General features: G+C 36.4%; 1 protein-coding gene across 1 annotated transcript; it reads right to left on the bottom strand.

Annotated features, from left to right (window-relative positions):
- Positions 1-1,359: 1,359 nt before the first annotated feature.
- On the bottom strand, positions 1,360-16,366 carry LOC104607797 (uncharacterized). The gene is made up of 6 exons (XM_010273512.3): positions 15,879-16,366; positions 15,206-15,298; positions 14,695-14,928; positions 7,259-7,361; positions 3,315-3,544; positions 1,360-1,866 (listed from the first exon to the last, which is right to left on the bottom strand). The coding sequence occupies exons 1-6, from the start codon at positions 16,193-16,195 to the stop codon at positions 1,653-1,655; spliced, it is 1,191 nt and encodes a 396-aa protein (XP_010271814.1). The 5' UTR covers positions 16,196-16,366; the 3' UTR covers positions 1,360-1,652.
- Positions 16,367-16,613: the final 247 nt, after the last annotated feature.

Genomic DNA, 16,613 nt, shown 5'->3' with positions numbered 1-16,613 from the left:
CTAAATATAATTTTTAGTAGCATATTTAGCACATGATTGATATTTGTATTACGCAAGGGTCGCCACATGGTATTCAACATCATCATCATATAAGCCTTATCCCAACTATATGGGATCAGTTTCTTTCATGCTTTAGTATCATCTCGACATCATCACCAGCATTATTTTTAGTAGATAATGCTGAATCTTGCACTTCATGTTTTGCAAGCATGAAGTACATGTGATCATGCACAAAATATAATGCATGTATGGAGTCCTCTTTACCTCTTCGTTTTAGTTTGTTTTTTGTACTTGAGTTGAGTATCAATTCGCAGGAGTGCAAAGTGAGGAAGCCCTGTTAATAACACAAAGCAAAAAAATGACCAAGCCAAACAAACCCATAACCTGTATTTTCATCCCGTTAGTGAGTATAAGACAAGAGAACTAATATGGCTACTACTCATCTCTACTAATAGAAATCAAATATAAAAGACATCATCCTACTTATTATGGCCAATTTATCAAAAGAAGAAACAGATAAAAAAAAATCCATGGAGAAAATCAGTCTCCCCCTTTGTATTTCCCTTATCAAATTTCTAAAGCTTAACTTTCTGCAGATTTCTATGTATTCATGAATGCATATGCAGAAAGCCAGAAACAAACATCATCCTTCTACTTATGGCCAATTTATTAAAAGAAGAAACAGATAAAAAAAGCCATAGAGAGAATCAGTCTCCCCTTTGTATTTCCCTTATCCTCAAATTTCTAAAGCTTAACATTCTGCAGATTTCTATATATTCATGAATGCATATGCAGAAACAAACAAGAGGTTTTGAAACATGTGGATGTAAATTTAATAATAATAGGAGAGAAAGTAGAAAGGATATGTCAAACAAAAATGAAGTCATTAAAAGGAACATAGGAGTAGCTCCAATATGTGATAAAAATGAAAAAGTAGACTTGGATGATTTAGTCATGTGCATAGAATACCATCAACGGCACCTGTAAGAGGTGATTTGTTGCAAGTTGATGGGCTATAAAAGATAGTGGTAGACCAAAAGAGACATGGATTGAAATAATAAAACTGATTTAAACACCAATAATTTAACAATGGAGATCGCGTAAAAAAGAATGAAATGACGAAACAGGATTCATGTAGCCAGCCCCATATAGTCAGGATAAGACTTGAATGATGATGATGATGGTGATGGTGATACACAGAAAGAAAACAAAACAAAATCAAACATGAAAGATTTAAAAAAAAAAAAAAAAAAACTCTAACCACAAACTATGGTAAATAAATCAAACCAGTGGATGTTTTACGTTTAACAGATCAAGAACGTTGGTAACTTTATGTGTCCAATGGAGGAAAGAACAAAGTAAACTAAAACTCAATTGAACACTCACTTTTATATGAGGTAAAAGATTCAGAATAGAGCCTCTTTTACTTTTTTTTTCCCTTGTTCCAGATGAGTGACTTGTGACGTTTGTAACTTCAAACTAACATTTACAACATCAATAAATTGTTTTACTTTTCCATTCTCCCCATGCCCCTTCTCTGCCCAGAGGTAGAATATGAAATCCCCCAGTTCCTTGCATCTAGTTATGTTGTATCTCAAGAGGAAAAGGCAACAAATGCAAAAAAAAATAAGAGCATTACAAATTTAGCTCTCCTATTCATCCATGGTATAAACAGGTATTTGCCAATCCTTGGTGTTCTTTTTTGGATCATCTGTTAAGCTGAGATCAGTATCATCTTCCTTGAATGTTCTAATAAATGTTTTTGCCCCCATCAAGATTAACCTCTCTATCATGAACAATTGATAATTATTCTCAATTACTGGATCCAAGATAAGGCTGTAATTTGATGAATATGCCAATTTGTACCTGCAGAGAAAATCATGTGACCTTAAAGATCAATGTTCTGCCTAAACCATGATAACCAAGATATAAAATTGATGGCTCAGGTCAAAGAGTTTAACCATCAAACACATGGAGAGAGAAAAAACCAGTACTTAGAAAACATCAAGTCCATTTACAAATGATTAACACATACTGTATGTAGGTTAGGTGAGCATGGAAGAAAAGGAAGCACCAAGCAAAGGGAAGAAGAGGTTCACTTTTTGTGCCAAATCCCAGCACCTTACACACCAAATCGTTAACCATCAAAATCAATCAGGAGATATTGCAGAATCCAAAAGGCACAGCAATGGCATAAAGCATTTGCTAAGGCTCAGTTTATGAACCTCCTACACCTGGGATTACTGTTCAGGCAATGTTCATTGATTGAGAAATCCATGCCACAGGTTGGATACAGATAGGGGTTTATAAGCAACAGAAATAACCCTACACATGTCTGTGTCAAGTTTCTAATCTATGATTAGCTATTCTTAAAAAGGACTATCATTCTTTGTGGAACCTTATTCCAAACTTCTGTTAGTCATAATAAACTTTGCAGCCCAAGCCAAGTATCTAAATGGGAAAAAAAAAAGAAATAAAAAAAGAATGCCACCATAGATGTGGAGATAAGAACATTGAAAAAAGAAAATAAAAAGGCTATTTGCTGATCAAAAAAGGAACTAAGGGCTATTTTCTCCACAGTATGTTTCCAGACTTTTATTTTTGTTATTTACTTTTCACTCGATAAAATCAGCAATTCTTTGTAAAAGAAAACCTGTGAATATTGACTCCATTTTTTTCAAATAAAAAGGAAAAAAAATGGAATTTCATGGTAATAGGTCCAAAATACTAGATTTTTTCCAGAAGAAAATAAACACATAATTTTACCAAAAAATCATGTTTTTTTTGGGTGATATATTCAAAACTGAAACATCAAAACCTTTTTAAATCACATGCTATCTGCACATGCCACACTTAAATGTAAAAGCATGACTTGCAAACATTTAAATATCTATCTAAGATTTGGTTCAGAATGCATATTTATGAATTATAAATGAGAAGATTGAAAGCCATTGTATTTCTCAGTCCATTAGCATCTCATCTTATCTCAACATAAGCAAAAAAGAAACCAGAACCCCCCACCCCAGTTTGTGTATGTGTGGTTAGGTAGTCACAAAGCAAGGTAGACAAGTTTTATGCTTCTTGAGGGTGCCTTCTCCTAGAAGGAACATCAAGCAATGTATTTAATGCCTAAGTGGGTTGCAAAAGAAAGGGGTTTTGATCCCATGCATTGGGAACCAACATGCACAGTACTTCCGGAAGAAAAACAAGCTTATGCCTTTTCTATGGTAAACAGCTCCAAAGTCATTGGAATTTTGGTACTTGCAGTCTCACCAGAAACCAACCAAAAATAAAACAAAATAAAATAGAAGTACCTGGTAGAGAGAGGTGAAAAGAATCCTGGTTTCCTCTCATTTGAAGCAATGAAAAGGGTTCTTCCTGGTGGGACCCATTTTGCAATTCTACGGAGAATAAATTCTGGACGGGTATCCCTGTCTAGATGAGGATGAAGACTCCTCTCAACACCAAACCTGTCTTTTCTTGTCTTAATCTTGTCACCTCGACGCACATGGATGGCATCATAATCACCAAGGAGCCTCTTAACCTGTCAAGATAAAATTGCTCAATAGATCACATGGTTGACAACAGTAGATATCATCATCATCATCTAAGCCTTGTCCCAACTAAATGGGGTTGGCAACATGGTTGACAATAGTAAATATGAAATAGTTTTTCAAAGAGTATTAAGCCATTCTATTATTAAATCACCATACAGGATCAGAGGAACAAGTGGGGAGAAACAACATGACCAATAGGGAAACTGCATGGTACAAATTCAAATCAGGCTCTCCCATATGATTATGCAATGTGCTCAACAAGAATTATTGAACAAATACACATTAACCAGTAACACAAATCAAGTTCTGTTGATGATATAAGACAAAAAAAAAAAAAAACAGAAAAGCCTTCTAAATCCAAAATGACTCAGATGAGGGAGACAACAACACATTCTTTTTTATTTTTCTGATAAGCAACATGGTTAAATTGCATTATTATATAATCTCAAACAGTCTTCCTTTTTTATACTAAGGCAATAACCCAAATAAAAACTCACCATCCAATTAGTTTTTTTTTTTTTTTTTTTTTGCGGGGGGGGGGGGGGGCAATTTACCATCTAATTAATTTGTTCAAGATATTTTTGTCCTTCATGAAATTGAACTATGTAATACAATATACAGTGGTAATATAGTACACATATCTGTTGAAATTAAATCATCCAGAACTCCAAATTAAGGATCAGTACTTTTCTCCCCTTCCTGATCAGATAGGGGAAAAGAAATTTTAATAGAAAGAAGATTACAAGGAAAAGAGAAAAGAAAGAAGGATAAAGATGTATAAACATACACAATGAATGCAAACATGTGAATTTTCTTTTCTACAAAATTTGAGTACAATGAAAAGAAGTAATTAAAAACCATATTGAACTAGAGATAATGGGGAGAATTACCTTAAGGCCCCTAATTTCTTCTAAAATATAGGCATTACCAAATGACCATCTAATTAAGTGCACGGAAAAATTCAATGATATGAACCTTACCACTTTTCCCTAACCCTTCATATCAATAACCACACTCTAGTACCAACCATCAAGTCCCATAACACATGGGGAACAAGACGCCAACATAAATTTATGATAAGGCAAACCTGCTGATGTGATATAAAACAAGGACATCTTACAACGAGTACAAAAAATATCCTGAAATGGAGGGCCCCAATACATCTCACTCCTCACAGCTCATCCCCAAGCCTAACTAATCAGCCAAATTTTCAAAGAGCCAGCTAATCTTGGGATCATCTGTATGAGGTGCCTACGAGAAAACTTTTTTTGATAGGAAACGGTAACCTTCATTAAATAAAAACACCAGAGTTTACAAACTGTCACCTACAGAAGAACAAGGTGACCCCTGAAACAAAGAGCAAGTTACAACAAATCCCAAAACAAAGTCTCTCTATTCACCCCTTGCTTTGCTAGTAAGTCGGCTAAAGCATTTGCTGACCTTCTAGTCCAACTAACAACTACACCCAGCTCCCTTGTGAGGCTCAATAATTCTCTTACAACTTGTCTCAGTGACCAAATTCCCAGACTACTTGTTTGCACCCACCCTACTACTAACTTTGAGTCTCCCTCCACTTCTAGCTGTTGCATACCCAAACGCTTTGCCAATTTGAGCCCTTGAAGGAGGGCCAGCACTTCTGCTCCAAGTGATCCCCCACACCTATTGGACCGGAGTACATAGCTAATATTCTTCCTCCCTCATCTCTAAAAACACCCCCAATTCCAAAAGGTCCAGGGTTCCCCACAGAGCTGCCATCAAAGTTTAATTTCACAGTCCGCTGTAAAGGAGGGGACCAAGCTACTCGTAGGGTAGAACAAGATACTGAAGGCCCTGCTATTATACTCCATCCTCTAGTCAAGTCATCTGTAGAGTAGTCCTTGAACAGATCTAGAGTTTTCAGCCAATGTATAGCCTTAATGGTGATCCCTTCAATAAGTTCAGGAGATGATTTTTCTTGTCCTTGGAAGATCCTATTGTTTCTCTCCTCCCAAACTGCCCACAGGATAGCTGCCCTTGTTGTTCTCCACATCATCCTTCTCTTCTTCTTTGGTTGTCTGAAGAAACTAGGGTCAAAAAGATCCTCTACACTTGAGGGAGAGTTCCACCTGCAACCAAAGAGAGAGGAGAACCAATCCCATAAAAAAGTGACAAAGGAACAAGAAATTAATAGATGATTTACCGTCTCGCCATTCCTTAAGCAAAGGCTACAAACATGTGGAGACAAGCACCAACCTGGTCTTTTCCTTGGAAGCTTCCCACAAGAAAACTTTGGCTATTGGAGGCCAACAGCCTGGGCTGTTTGGGAGATTCTTCCGCATGAATGTTGTTAAAATCTTACAATTCATGATTTGAATCATAAATCCCAAGGGTTTCGATTTGAACTTCTGTCTAAATCCTTTTCTGCAAAAATCTTACAATTTTTGTTTGAATCCTATGATTTAATTCATAAACCTTACAATTAATATGATTCCTACAATTTACTGCTATTCAAATAAACTTAGTTAAGAATTAATTAGTTTTCTACTTTGGCATTTGTTTGTTTATTTTAGTTTTGTCAAGGGAGACCCCTACTAGAAAATGGTTTATTTACATTATTCAAGATTAGACATTGAGTTTATTTTGCATCATATGTAACTTAAATAACCATTGCATGTGAATTTATTTGACTTTCAAGTCAAGCTTGATTATATTACCCTAGGCTTCTATTGTATAAGTTGTAAATTCTATTGTTTTATATACATATATGTAGATATGGATTAAAAATAGTGTAAAATCACTGTAACTCATTCGGTCCCTGCTTCTCTTGTTGGTCAAAAATATTGAGGGCAGTAACTCTCTCACCCTATACCCATGGTAGCATGTCATGCCCGAGAACATTCCCAACAGCCAAAGTTTTTCCAGTGCCCACTCTAGAAGCCAAGGATCTAGCCTCTCTAATATAATGATGTATTGATGTTGCCTGTAGGTGCCAAGGACCTTCATTCCCCTCCCCAAATCAGTCAACAACCACCTAAAAATGCTTCTCCACTCAAGAGGGGCTAAAATATTCCTAATACAAGACCCCCTCTACATTGTTCAAATTGCTAGAGCTAATGATGCTAGAATATACAAAGATCTCACCCCTCTCACATCTACAAATTCCCCCAACTAGTATTCAAATTTTCATGAGTCATGAGACAAAACATAAATTTAAGACAAATGTACATCCATAGAGATCGAATAAATAATAAAGTTTAGAGCTTAAACTAGAGCAAAACAAACTCTTATTTCTTTCATGATCGCAGCTCAAACACCCTTGATACCTTACAAGCTATTGAATGTATCTCTAAGCAGTATTACTTATAATCCACAACGATTATCATATGTTGTATCAGGTTTATCTCCCAACAAGAAACACCACTTTAAACAAAAAAATGCAAGGGTAAGAGCGAGCAGAAGTCCAAAACAATTTAAATGAAAGATAAGAAGAAATTCCATTGGTTTATCACCAATAAGGCTAATGATATTCGAGCTAACACCTCCAACATGTTACAATCTTAATATATATGAAAAAATGAATTAGGACCAACAAATTCTTCAAATATCATTCATCAACATCAAGAATGCAAATAGAAGATTCATAGAAAATCAAATTTTTACCTTGCATGACAAACAACTAAAATCTAGGAAACACTACTACAAGTCAGATTAAAGAAGCACACCTTCTCTGCTACATCCCATAACTTCTTGGTCGCCATTGAAGGGAGAAATGAGTGTGGCAACATTATAGAACTACGGTTGTTTCGATCCTTGCACTCCATAAACCTGGATGGTTACCGTGATCAAGACCTATTCAAGAACTAGCAAGGTTCAAAATTTAAGCCAAGACATCTACACTTTTGGAAAGAAAGGGGTGAAGAGCTATATGGATTTGTGAATCAGCCAAATTCACAACCACCATCAAAGTAGTTTCTAGAGGAAGTAGCGAATCCTGTATATAACTCTTTACACTTCAAAAGAAAAGCCACACCTCTGTCCAGTAGTTCAATTTTAAGCACAAAATGCCACAACCAAGTTGCATCTTTAGTGCATCCATGTAAAATAGAGCATATAAATGGCATCAAAGGCAATAAATGAATTTATCAATCCAAATCAATTTGTAATGCAACATCAAACATGAGGAAGTGTGGTGTAAACCTATACCTCCGAGGGTTGGGAGTTTTTGTTGGGAAGCTTTCCTAGAAAGAATCAACACAGGTGATTTACTTCAAAGAAAAAGACCCAATAGCTGTTTATCTCCACATTGGTGTGTTTTATGTAAAGCCGCTGGTTAGTCCGGTTACCACATACTAATATCTTGTGTTTTGGCAAAAAATATTTGGGACTGGTTTGCTTCTTTGTTTGGGTGCAGGTGGATATCCCCAACTAGTGTGCAAAGCTTGTTTTCCTCTTCCTCTATTGAATGCCCAACAAAAAGATCAAGAATTATGTGGAGATGTGTGAGAGCTGCTATTTGTTGGACATTATGAGAAGAAAGAAATGCAAGGATCTTTTTGGAACAGGAGAGAGGCTTGGAAACAATGGTAGAACTGATTCATATAAGGGTAATACATTGGCTGAAGACAATGAATGAGTTCACAGATTTTTCAACAAATGATATGTTAAGAAATTGGAAAGAAGTTGCTAGCTCAATTTCAAGAAAGAAGACTTCAAATCTCAATTGGAACCCTCCACCTCCTGGTTTTATCAAACTAAATTTTGATGGCAGTAGCATGGGGAATCCAGGGCCTTCGGGTATTGGGGGAGGGGGGGGGTACTAAGAGATGAGAGAGGTCATGTGGGAGACTCCTTGAGGGCTGAGGTGTTAGCAGCCTTGTAAGGGGTTCAAAGGGCCAAACAAATTAATGCTAAGAAACTGATTATAGAGGAAGATTCTACGGTTGTAGTGGACTGGTTGAAAGAAGACACTTCTAAGATGTGGAGATACAACAATAAGAAGAGAAAGTTTAAATGGCTGATCAAGGATAATGGAAGTCCAATGTACTTGGGTAAAAAGAAATGCTAATTCCTTTGCTGATGGATTAGCTAGACAAGGGGTTAATAGGGCTTCTGGGTTTTGGGCTCAATTGTAAGTTTTTTGTGTTTTTAAGTCAGATGTATTCCCATACCTTGGGGAGCTAAGAATTTTTAGCTCCCTTTCTTTGTAACTTTATTCCATTATTAATGAAATCTGTGGTTATTGATAAAAAAAAAAATGCAACATCAAACATGACAGCCATAGTTAAAATGTGTTGATCAAGTCATAGTAAGTTACTGTTGCATTGGTTGAGTTGAACATTTTGTCACTGATGTAGGAACGCATATGCAACAAGAACAACAAATAATGAGTGAACAGATTTAGACCATCAGGTTGGCAACAAAAATGATATGATTACACATTGTGGACATTGAACCCATCATTCAAGCTGTTCCCTACCATCATACTATTTCAGTTTCAAGACCCACCAAGATGATCAAGAATTTGTATGATTCACCCACATTTCAGTTTGTTGCCATCTTCAAAATGTAAAGAACTTGGAAGGAACATTCTGCCATGGAGATCCCGCATGTTTGGACATTCAAACATTTGAAATCAAACTTTTTACCACCAAGGGAATAAAAACTATAATGCAATTTAAGGCCAAGTCCTGCTGAGTAGGGGTGCAAGTTAGGCTGGGTTAAGTTGGGTTGAGGTCAACCCGAACCCAAGTTGTTCAACCCCCCAACCCTAACCTTAACCCAACCCAAAGACTTTGGGTTGAGTTTGTGTTGGTCTAAAGTTGGCTCGGTTTTTACTTCCTTTTGCTAAATGTACTTATTTTCTAGACCCTAAGGGTTTATGTTAATTCAATATTAGCATTATTATGTTTAAAATAACATACTTATCATGTTTTAGAAAAAAAAATGCCTTTAAACTTCAATTCTTTTATGTAAAACAAACATGCATACATATATAGATAGATAAATATGTACATACATATTAAGAAAAGGGTGATAAATAGGAGTTCACTGTCCTAGAAAGACTGTGTCATTTGCAATAGAGAGGAAGAGACAGTTGGTTTTTGTTTTTGCACTGCAGTTTCAGTTCAGCTGTGTGGTGTCACTTCACAAAGGCACTCAATCTGCATTGGTGCTTCCCCTTCTCAGTTAAAGGTCTTTTGTAAGAATGGGGCATCTTGGGTTTGTCCAGAAAAGAGAAAGTTTGCTGGTCAGCAATTCCTATGGCAGTTTTGTGGGCCATTTGGTCTGAAAGAAATTTGAGAATCTTTTAACAGAAAGCATCACCAGAAATAGGGGTGATAAATAGGGTAATAGGGTAGTAGAGGATCTTATAAGTTAGTAATGGCAACGGGGCGGGTTCGGGGTGGGGATTACATTTCCCATCCCCATCCCCGATCCCCGGTGGGGAAAGGAGTCCCCCCTCCATCCCCGACCCCAACGGGGATGAATTCCCCGTCGGAGACCCGAATCCCCGATAAGATATGTATGCACACATCCTGGATCATATGTGAAAGACTAAGAGTATGAGACAGAGAGATTGAGATTGAGAGAGAGAAAGAGAGAGAGAAAGAGAGAGAGAGAGAGAGGACCGTTGCGGGAGTTGAGGTTGGCAACGAGAGAGAGTCTGACGGGCGATGGCGACGATAGGCGAAGGTTGAAGTGACGACGCTCAGTAAGTGGCGACAGCTGTCCTCTGTCCGATGTCCGACGGGCGAGTGGCGACAACGATGATGGTCGGCGAATCGGCAACCGGTGACGAAGACGAAGGAAGAGTGGAAGACGAACTGACAAAGGCATGAAGCTAGGGACCTAGGGTTCAGAGACAGAGTTCTCTCTTCTCTCAGTCAAAGTGTTTTGTGTTTTACTATCGAGGGTTTTAGTATTTTACTATTTTTAAAGTATTAATCTTTTAAAAAAATGAATAATAATTATTATAATTATATAATATTATTATTATATATATTATGGTATATATAATATATATATATATATTAATCGGGGATGGGTTGGGGCGGGGATTGCATTCCCTATCCCCGAACCCAATCGGGGATTTAGGGGTAGCCCCATCCCCGACCTCGACAAGGTACCCCTCATCTAGACCTATTCATGGGTCGGGTGGCCTGACGGGCCGGCCCGGCCCCCGGACAGGCTTGAACAAGCTTTTTGGCCTGCAGGCTTAACCTCGGGCCAAAAAGCCCGGCCCGCATAAAATTCGAGCTGGGCTCAGGCTTTGCCAAAATAGCCCGGCCCGAGCCCGACCTATAGTTAAACCTAAGTAAAAACCCTATGTGATGTCCATTTGAATAAATTTTTTGATTTAAGGTTGTTGATTCACTTGTAGGCCCATTGTTCATTTAAATAGGGAAAAAAAACATCTGAATTAAAATAGATAATGTCCATTTGAATAGGGAAAAATTCAAATTTCTTTTATTAGGTCGGGCTTTGGGCTCGGGCTTTTTATCAGGGTCGGGCTCAGGCCCAAGTTGTAGGCCCGTTGGTCGAGCTGGGCTCGGGCTTGGGCCTAACATTTTTCTGTTAATAAAGAGTAAAAGCCCGACCCATGAACAGCTTTACCCTCATCCCCAACCCCGTTGGGTCGGGGAACCCGAGTACTCATCGGGGATGGGGAAAATTGCCACCCCTATTAGAAGTTGGTTGTCCATACATAATATGTTTAAAAATGATACTCTCTTCTTCTGTTTTGAGGGTCTTTTTTTTTCTTTTGGGGGGGGGGGGGGGAGGGGAGGTTCAAATATCGGAAATGCCAAGTGTATCAAAAAGACAATTTTAAGCATGTGTATCGGAGAAAAACTAAGATACGCTTGGAAACACTATAAATACTTTATTAAATCATAAAAATACATCAACAACACTAAATATAAGACCTAAATGAGGTATATATACATTAAATTAATATATGGGATGGGAAAAACCCAACTCTCCTATCCAACCATAAAACATGCATTGGCACAACTTCTAAGTGAAAATATAATTAATAATTATTTAAATATTTATTATTTATTTCCAAAAATTATACAAAATAAATAAACATTATATAATATATTCAAAAAATAGTTATTAAAGAACAAATTTCAATTTATTTTTGGATATGATAGATCATCCATAGAATTATAATATATTCAGTCATTGTGATCAAATGATAAAATATAATTAATTAATTATTTATTTATTTATTTCTAAAAATATAAAAATTAAAAAATTATTAAAGAAGAAATTTCAATTCGTCTATGGATATGATAGATCATCCATAGAATTATAATATATTCAATTGTTGTAATCAAATGATAAAATATAATTAATTATTATTTAATTTTAATTCTAAAAATATTAAAAAAACTATTAAAGAAGAAATTTCAATTTCTCTATGGATATGATAGATAAATCCATAGATCTAAAACATATTTAGTCTTTATAGGCAGAGAAAAAATTACATTTTCAAATTTTTTGTTAATTTATATTTTCCCTAAATATCTTCATGAAATTTCCATAAATCTATTGATAACACAAAAAAAAAGTTGTGATTTTGAATGTAAGAAATGTAGATCAACATAAATTTAAACATTCAAGAAAAAAAAAAGAAATCACAAGATATTATAGAAAATTGAAAAAAAAAATTACCTATTTTTGCCATATTTTTTCAAAATTTGAAAAATCTTCAAAAAAATTAACGATTCACACTTGTTTCTTGCAAAATTTTGCAAATCTAACACTCTAGGAATGAAGTTTGGAGTTTTAGAGTCAATTGGGGGTGAAAGAAGGCTTATTTCAGGGAAAAGAAGCTTGCTTTCCCCCTTTTTTTTCAATTTTTGGCCGTATCTTTTTCGTCGATACGCTACCGATATGCCCCGATACACATGAAAAAAGACGAGACGCTCTATTTCTATGCGTATCCTGTATCTGTTTTTCAAAGACACAATACGATACGCCCCGTATCATGCGTATTGTATCGCCAAGTAGTTTTCTATAGTGTGTTATAAAAAACTTTTATATTCTTCATTTTTCGAGGTTATAATTATAAAATAGACATTTTTAAATTGAACCCTCAAAGACTCCAAAACCTGAACCAATAAGTAAGGAAGAACATAAAATGTTGTCCAATCAACATATTTTCTTCTTTTTCTTTACTAATTTTGTTTGTTTATATACTAATTTCTTCTTCTTTTCCTATAACAGAAATAGGGGTTCAGCCCCTATATTTTTTTAATTTTCTTTGCTTTCTTCTTTTTCTTCTCATGAATATGTTGGAATATGTTGATTTTCTATACTTTAACATGAAGTTTATACTTTTCTTATGAAAATTATGGATATTTATGAAGGAAATATGATTATGGAACCTAGGAAACTACCCTAGGATACAAGTTTTTACTTAAAAAAATCCATCACCTAGGCGACTAGGCGACAAGGCGCCCCCCTGTCGCCTAGCCTCGCCTTGGCGCCTTGAAAACTTTGCACTTTACCTTCTTAAAGAGCGTACATACATACATAAATACTTGCAGCAAAAAAATACATAAATATATAGATATATACATTTATGGGTGCATAGTTATACGAACATGCATGAATACACATATACACAAGTATTTATCAAAAAAAAAAAAAATACACACATACACAAGTACTTACATAAATAAATACATATTTATATAACATTATACATGAAAATATGAAGTTAAGTAGGGTTGGTCAAGCCTCAACCCAAACCCAACCCAAAGTTATGTCAAGTTCATACTTTTAACCCTAACCCGAACTTCAACCCAACCCTACTTTTTTCAGACTGGGTTCAGGTTAACCCAGACCAAGTTGCAATCCTACTGCTAATGATGAAACTAAATGGAAATCAAGGAATAGATTCTAAAAAGAACAATATGTTCACGGTTAATCTTCACATTGATGTGACTATGTGAAAACAGCAAATTGATGGGAAGAACTAATGGTCCCAAAGAAAGATTGATCTATAGTTGCAATTTTGCAAGAAAATAGAAACTTTATTAATTATCAAATAACTCTAAAATTCAATCAAAAAAATACCACCTTCCTCTACATAAGACTCTCCTTTATATAGATAATCAACCATTTTTCCTAAACCAACACCTTCCAAAGTAAAAATAAAAAACAAAATGACACAAAAAACACAAGGAAAGACATATTTCTGCCCCAATTACTACCCATTCCCACAAGGAAAGGAATTATTCTTGATACCTCTTAAATCTATATTAAATATGAAGCTAATTCTACTAGATTCTAACAGCCTTCATTCTTGATGTTCCCCAAGTCCTTACTAAGGATGAAACAAATTCGTCATAGATCCTAAGAACCTCCAAATAACTGGCTCAGTGCTTTAATACAGGCAAGGCTCATTTTGTGCTATGTGCTTTACTTACTGAACCTAGGTGTGCATCATGAATTGTTGCTACATTTTGTTGAATTAACATTGAATTTGAATTTTGAATAAGCAAGTGTTACCATATAAGTTGTAACTAAGATTATCAAAATTTAAATAGCTTAATCTATGTATGACTTGAACCTACAGACTACAAGATAGTCAAACCAACTAAACTAACAATTTTTTTTTCTTTTAGAATTTTGATTTGCCTTATGCCTTGTGCCTCAAGTTCAAAACACTTCGCTCTTTACTGGTACTTCTTGCTTTTAAGACACAAAATTAGCCATCTATACATGTAGAACTGATTTGATGGTAACAAACAATTTCATGACTTGATCAATCAACTGCACCACCATCTCCGTAGTGTTGCTAAAAGGATCACTTGAAAACATGGGTTTTCGTAATCATGTCATATTTGTTGCCAATTGATGGTCTAGCTTAGATGGTTTTCTCATTGTGCAATACTGCAATGTTCCACAGACATACACCCCCACATCAGTCATCTAACTCAAGTCAAATAGTTTTGTCACACAACAAACAAAGATTGAACCTCTGGCTGCTAAGGTACCAAGTTGGCTTCATGTTTCAATGGTTTAGATATTTAGAACTTTAATTATGAAGATTCAGATTTTGGGAATCAGAGGAACACTATCCTGCACATAAAAAAGGCAAGGTAGTTCATGGAAATATGAAGTTATGAACATTAAGTTATACCATGAGAGAGGGCTTGCAGTACGGTTTATCAGCAAGAGATTAGAGTAAGCATTATTTTCTTTGAGATCAATCCGATTAATTCCCTCCACATGTGCCACTCCCCTGGCTCCCAACTTCATACTTGTTGATAGCACTTGATGCCATATTTTGGAATTGTCAAGGATTACAGGCACGGTATCAGAGATGAGGTCCAAATCATACAAAGAGTCCATGGAACAAGAGCTTGCTGCCCACCTACGAAGTAAGATCAGACATCTTCAGATTGTGGACAAAAATCAGTTCCTACATCTTTGTTTGCAAAATTAGGGGAAATATACAGCTATAAAAAGCTACAGTTGCAGGGGGGGAGATGAAGGAAGAACTTGTTTACTGTAAAAAAAAATAAAGGAAAAAAAAGGAAAGAAGGAGCCCTCCTAAATTTGAATTAAAGCCTGGAAATGGAGAAAACAGAATATCTTATGGCAATTATTGTCAAAGGACAACAAGGAGGTAAGGTATGAGGAAAACTCACTCTTCCTCCGAATTTGCATTTTTGGACTGATGGAGGATCCCTTTCTTATTGTGTATTGGATTAATGCACATTCTTGAAGGCATTACAAAAGTCCTGTAAAGAAAAAGTTGAAGGAAATTAGAACATTGTTAACTGTATAATAATTTTGAAGTGATTCAAGACTTTTAATTGGGGTCGGGGAATGAAATTTCTCCAACTTAAACAGCTGAAATATAAGTTCTCCCTGAAATAAGCAAATAGGCCAGAATTGTTAACTAAGGCCAAGGGAACAAGTCTCTTTCAGATCAAACTGAAAGAGAAATCAACAAATACCACAAAATGGGAAAGCAATGAAAAGAAAATGGGAACCTCCAAAGTTCAAACACATAATGTAGAATTGTAGATCGTGAGCTCTCTTAAATTATGCCCACTGTTCCCAGACTGCAAGATCCTTACAATATAAGCTTCGCAATACCCACCCCCCCCCCCTAATTGTCAATCTCCCTAACATAGATCTCTTCATAAGCGTATTAAATACGTTAGAGATATCAAAATAAGGAGAACCCATCAAAAATGGAAGTCGAAAAAACTTCAATTCAGTGGCTCAAGTCTAGCCTAAATAAGACGCTAAAAGTCGAACTTTTAAAGTAGGAGCAGAAGATAAACAAAACCTTAGATGCCAAAAAGAAAATACCTCTGAAGGAACAAGGCTTCTTCAAGAGCACATCTCAGGCTCGACTCTTGATGACCCAAACCCTCGCAGGAATCGCAATGTTTCCCGGGGCAATCAATTCTATTCCCCCAATACAAATACTTCTCCAACCCATAATTCCTGTCTTTCTTCAGTCCCCTCACATTAACCAGGGTTCTTGCAGAGGAAAAAGAGAACCCTGCCATAGAACTGGAAGAGCAAAATAGCCAGAGAAAGGCAATTACGGCAATGGAGATCACCAGCAAGAGAACTGGAGATCTGGGTTTCTGTTTACTCTTTGGGATTCTGTGAATCGCCATTGACGACGCAGAGAAGCCAGAAGCTCTCGACGATGAAAAGAGTGGGTGCTCACTCCAGTAGATTCATCACCAACTCACCATTCAAAATCACGCCAATCCACCAGTATGAGAGAGAGAGAGAGAGAGAGAGAGAGCTCCAGCAGATCCGGACTCGAGTGTCAAGGGGACGATACTTGACGTTGTCATTGATGGGAAATGTTCCCGATGCACGGCTTCGATGCGCTGTGAGGTTTGTGTGAGACGCGCCCCCTGAGTAGCAAAATAAGTAATTCAGTAGTAGACCCACGCAGATATCTTCACTACGAATTGGGATCTGCTCCTGACCGGGCGCGCCTTCACCGACTTCACAGCCACCTTCCATCTTGTATTGGGAACATATCTCGTAAATATGAGATGTTCCTGATTTGCGGCCAGAACA

The sequence above is a fragment of the Nelumbo nucifera genome, chromosome 7 (genome assembly GCF_055504915.1).
Source record: "Nelumbo nucifera cultivar China Antique chromosome 7, China Antique-T2T, whole genome shotgun sequence".
NCBI classification, from domain to species: domain Eukaryota; kingdom Viridiplantae; phylum Streptophyta; class Magnoliopsida; order Proteales; family Nelumbonaceae; genus Nelumbo; species Nelumbo nucifera.
The sequence above is the reverse complement of the archived record's forward strand: the minus strand, read 5'-3'. Positions and strand labels throughout refer to the sequence as shown.

Excerpts from the sequence above, each read along its gene's own strand:
- LOC104607797 (XM_010273512.3), bottom strand. The coding sequence starts at position 16,195 with ATGGCGATTCACAGAATCCCAAAGAGTAAACAGAAACCCAGATCTCCA. Across the intron at positions 7,362-14,694 it reads ACTGCAAGCCCTCTCTCATG|GTTTATGGAGTGCAAGGATC; the intron begins GTATAACTTAAT and ends GTAACCATCCAG. Across the intron at positions 1,867-3,314 it reads TTTTCACCTCTCTCTACCAG|GTACAAATTGGCATATTCAT; the intron begins GTACTTCTATTT and ends TTTTCTCTGCAG.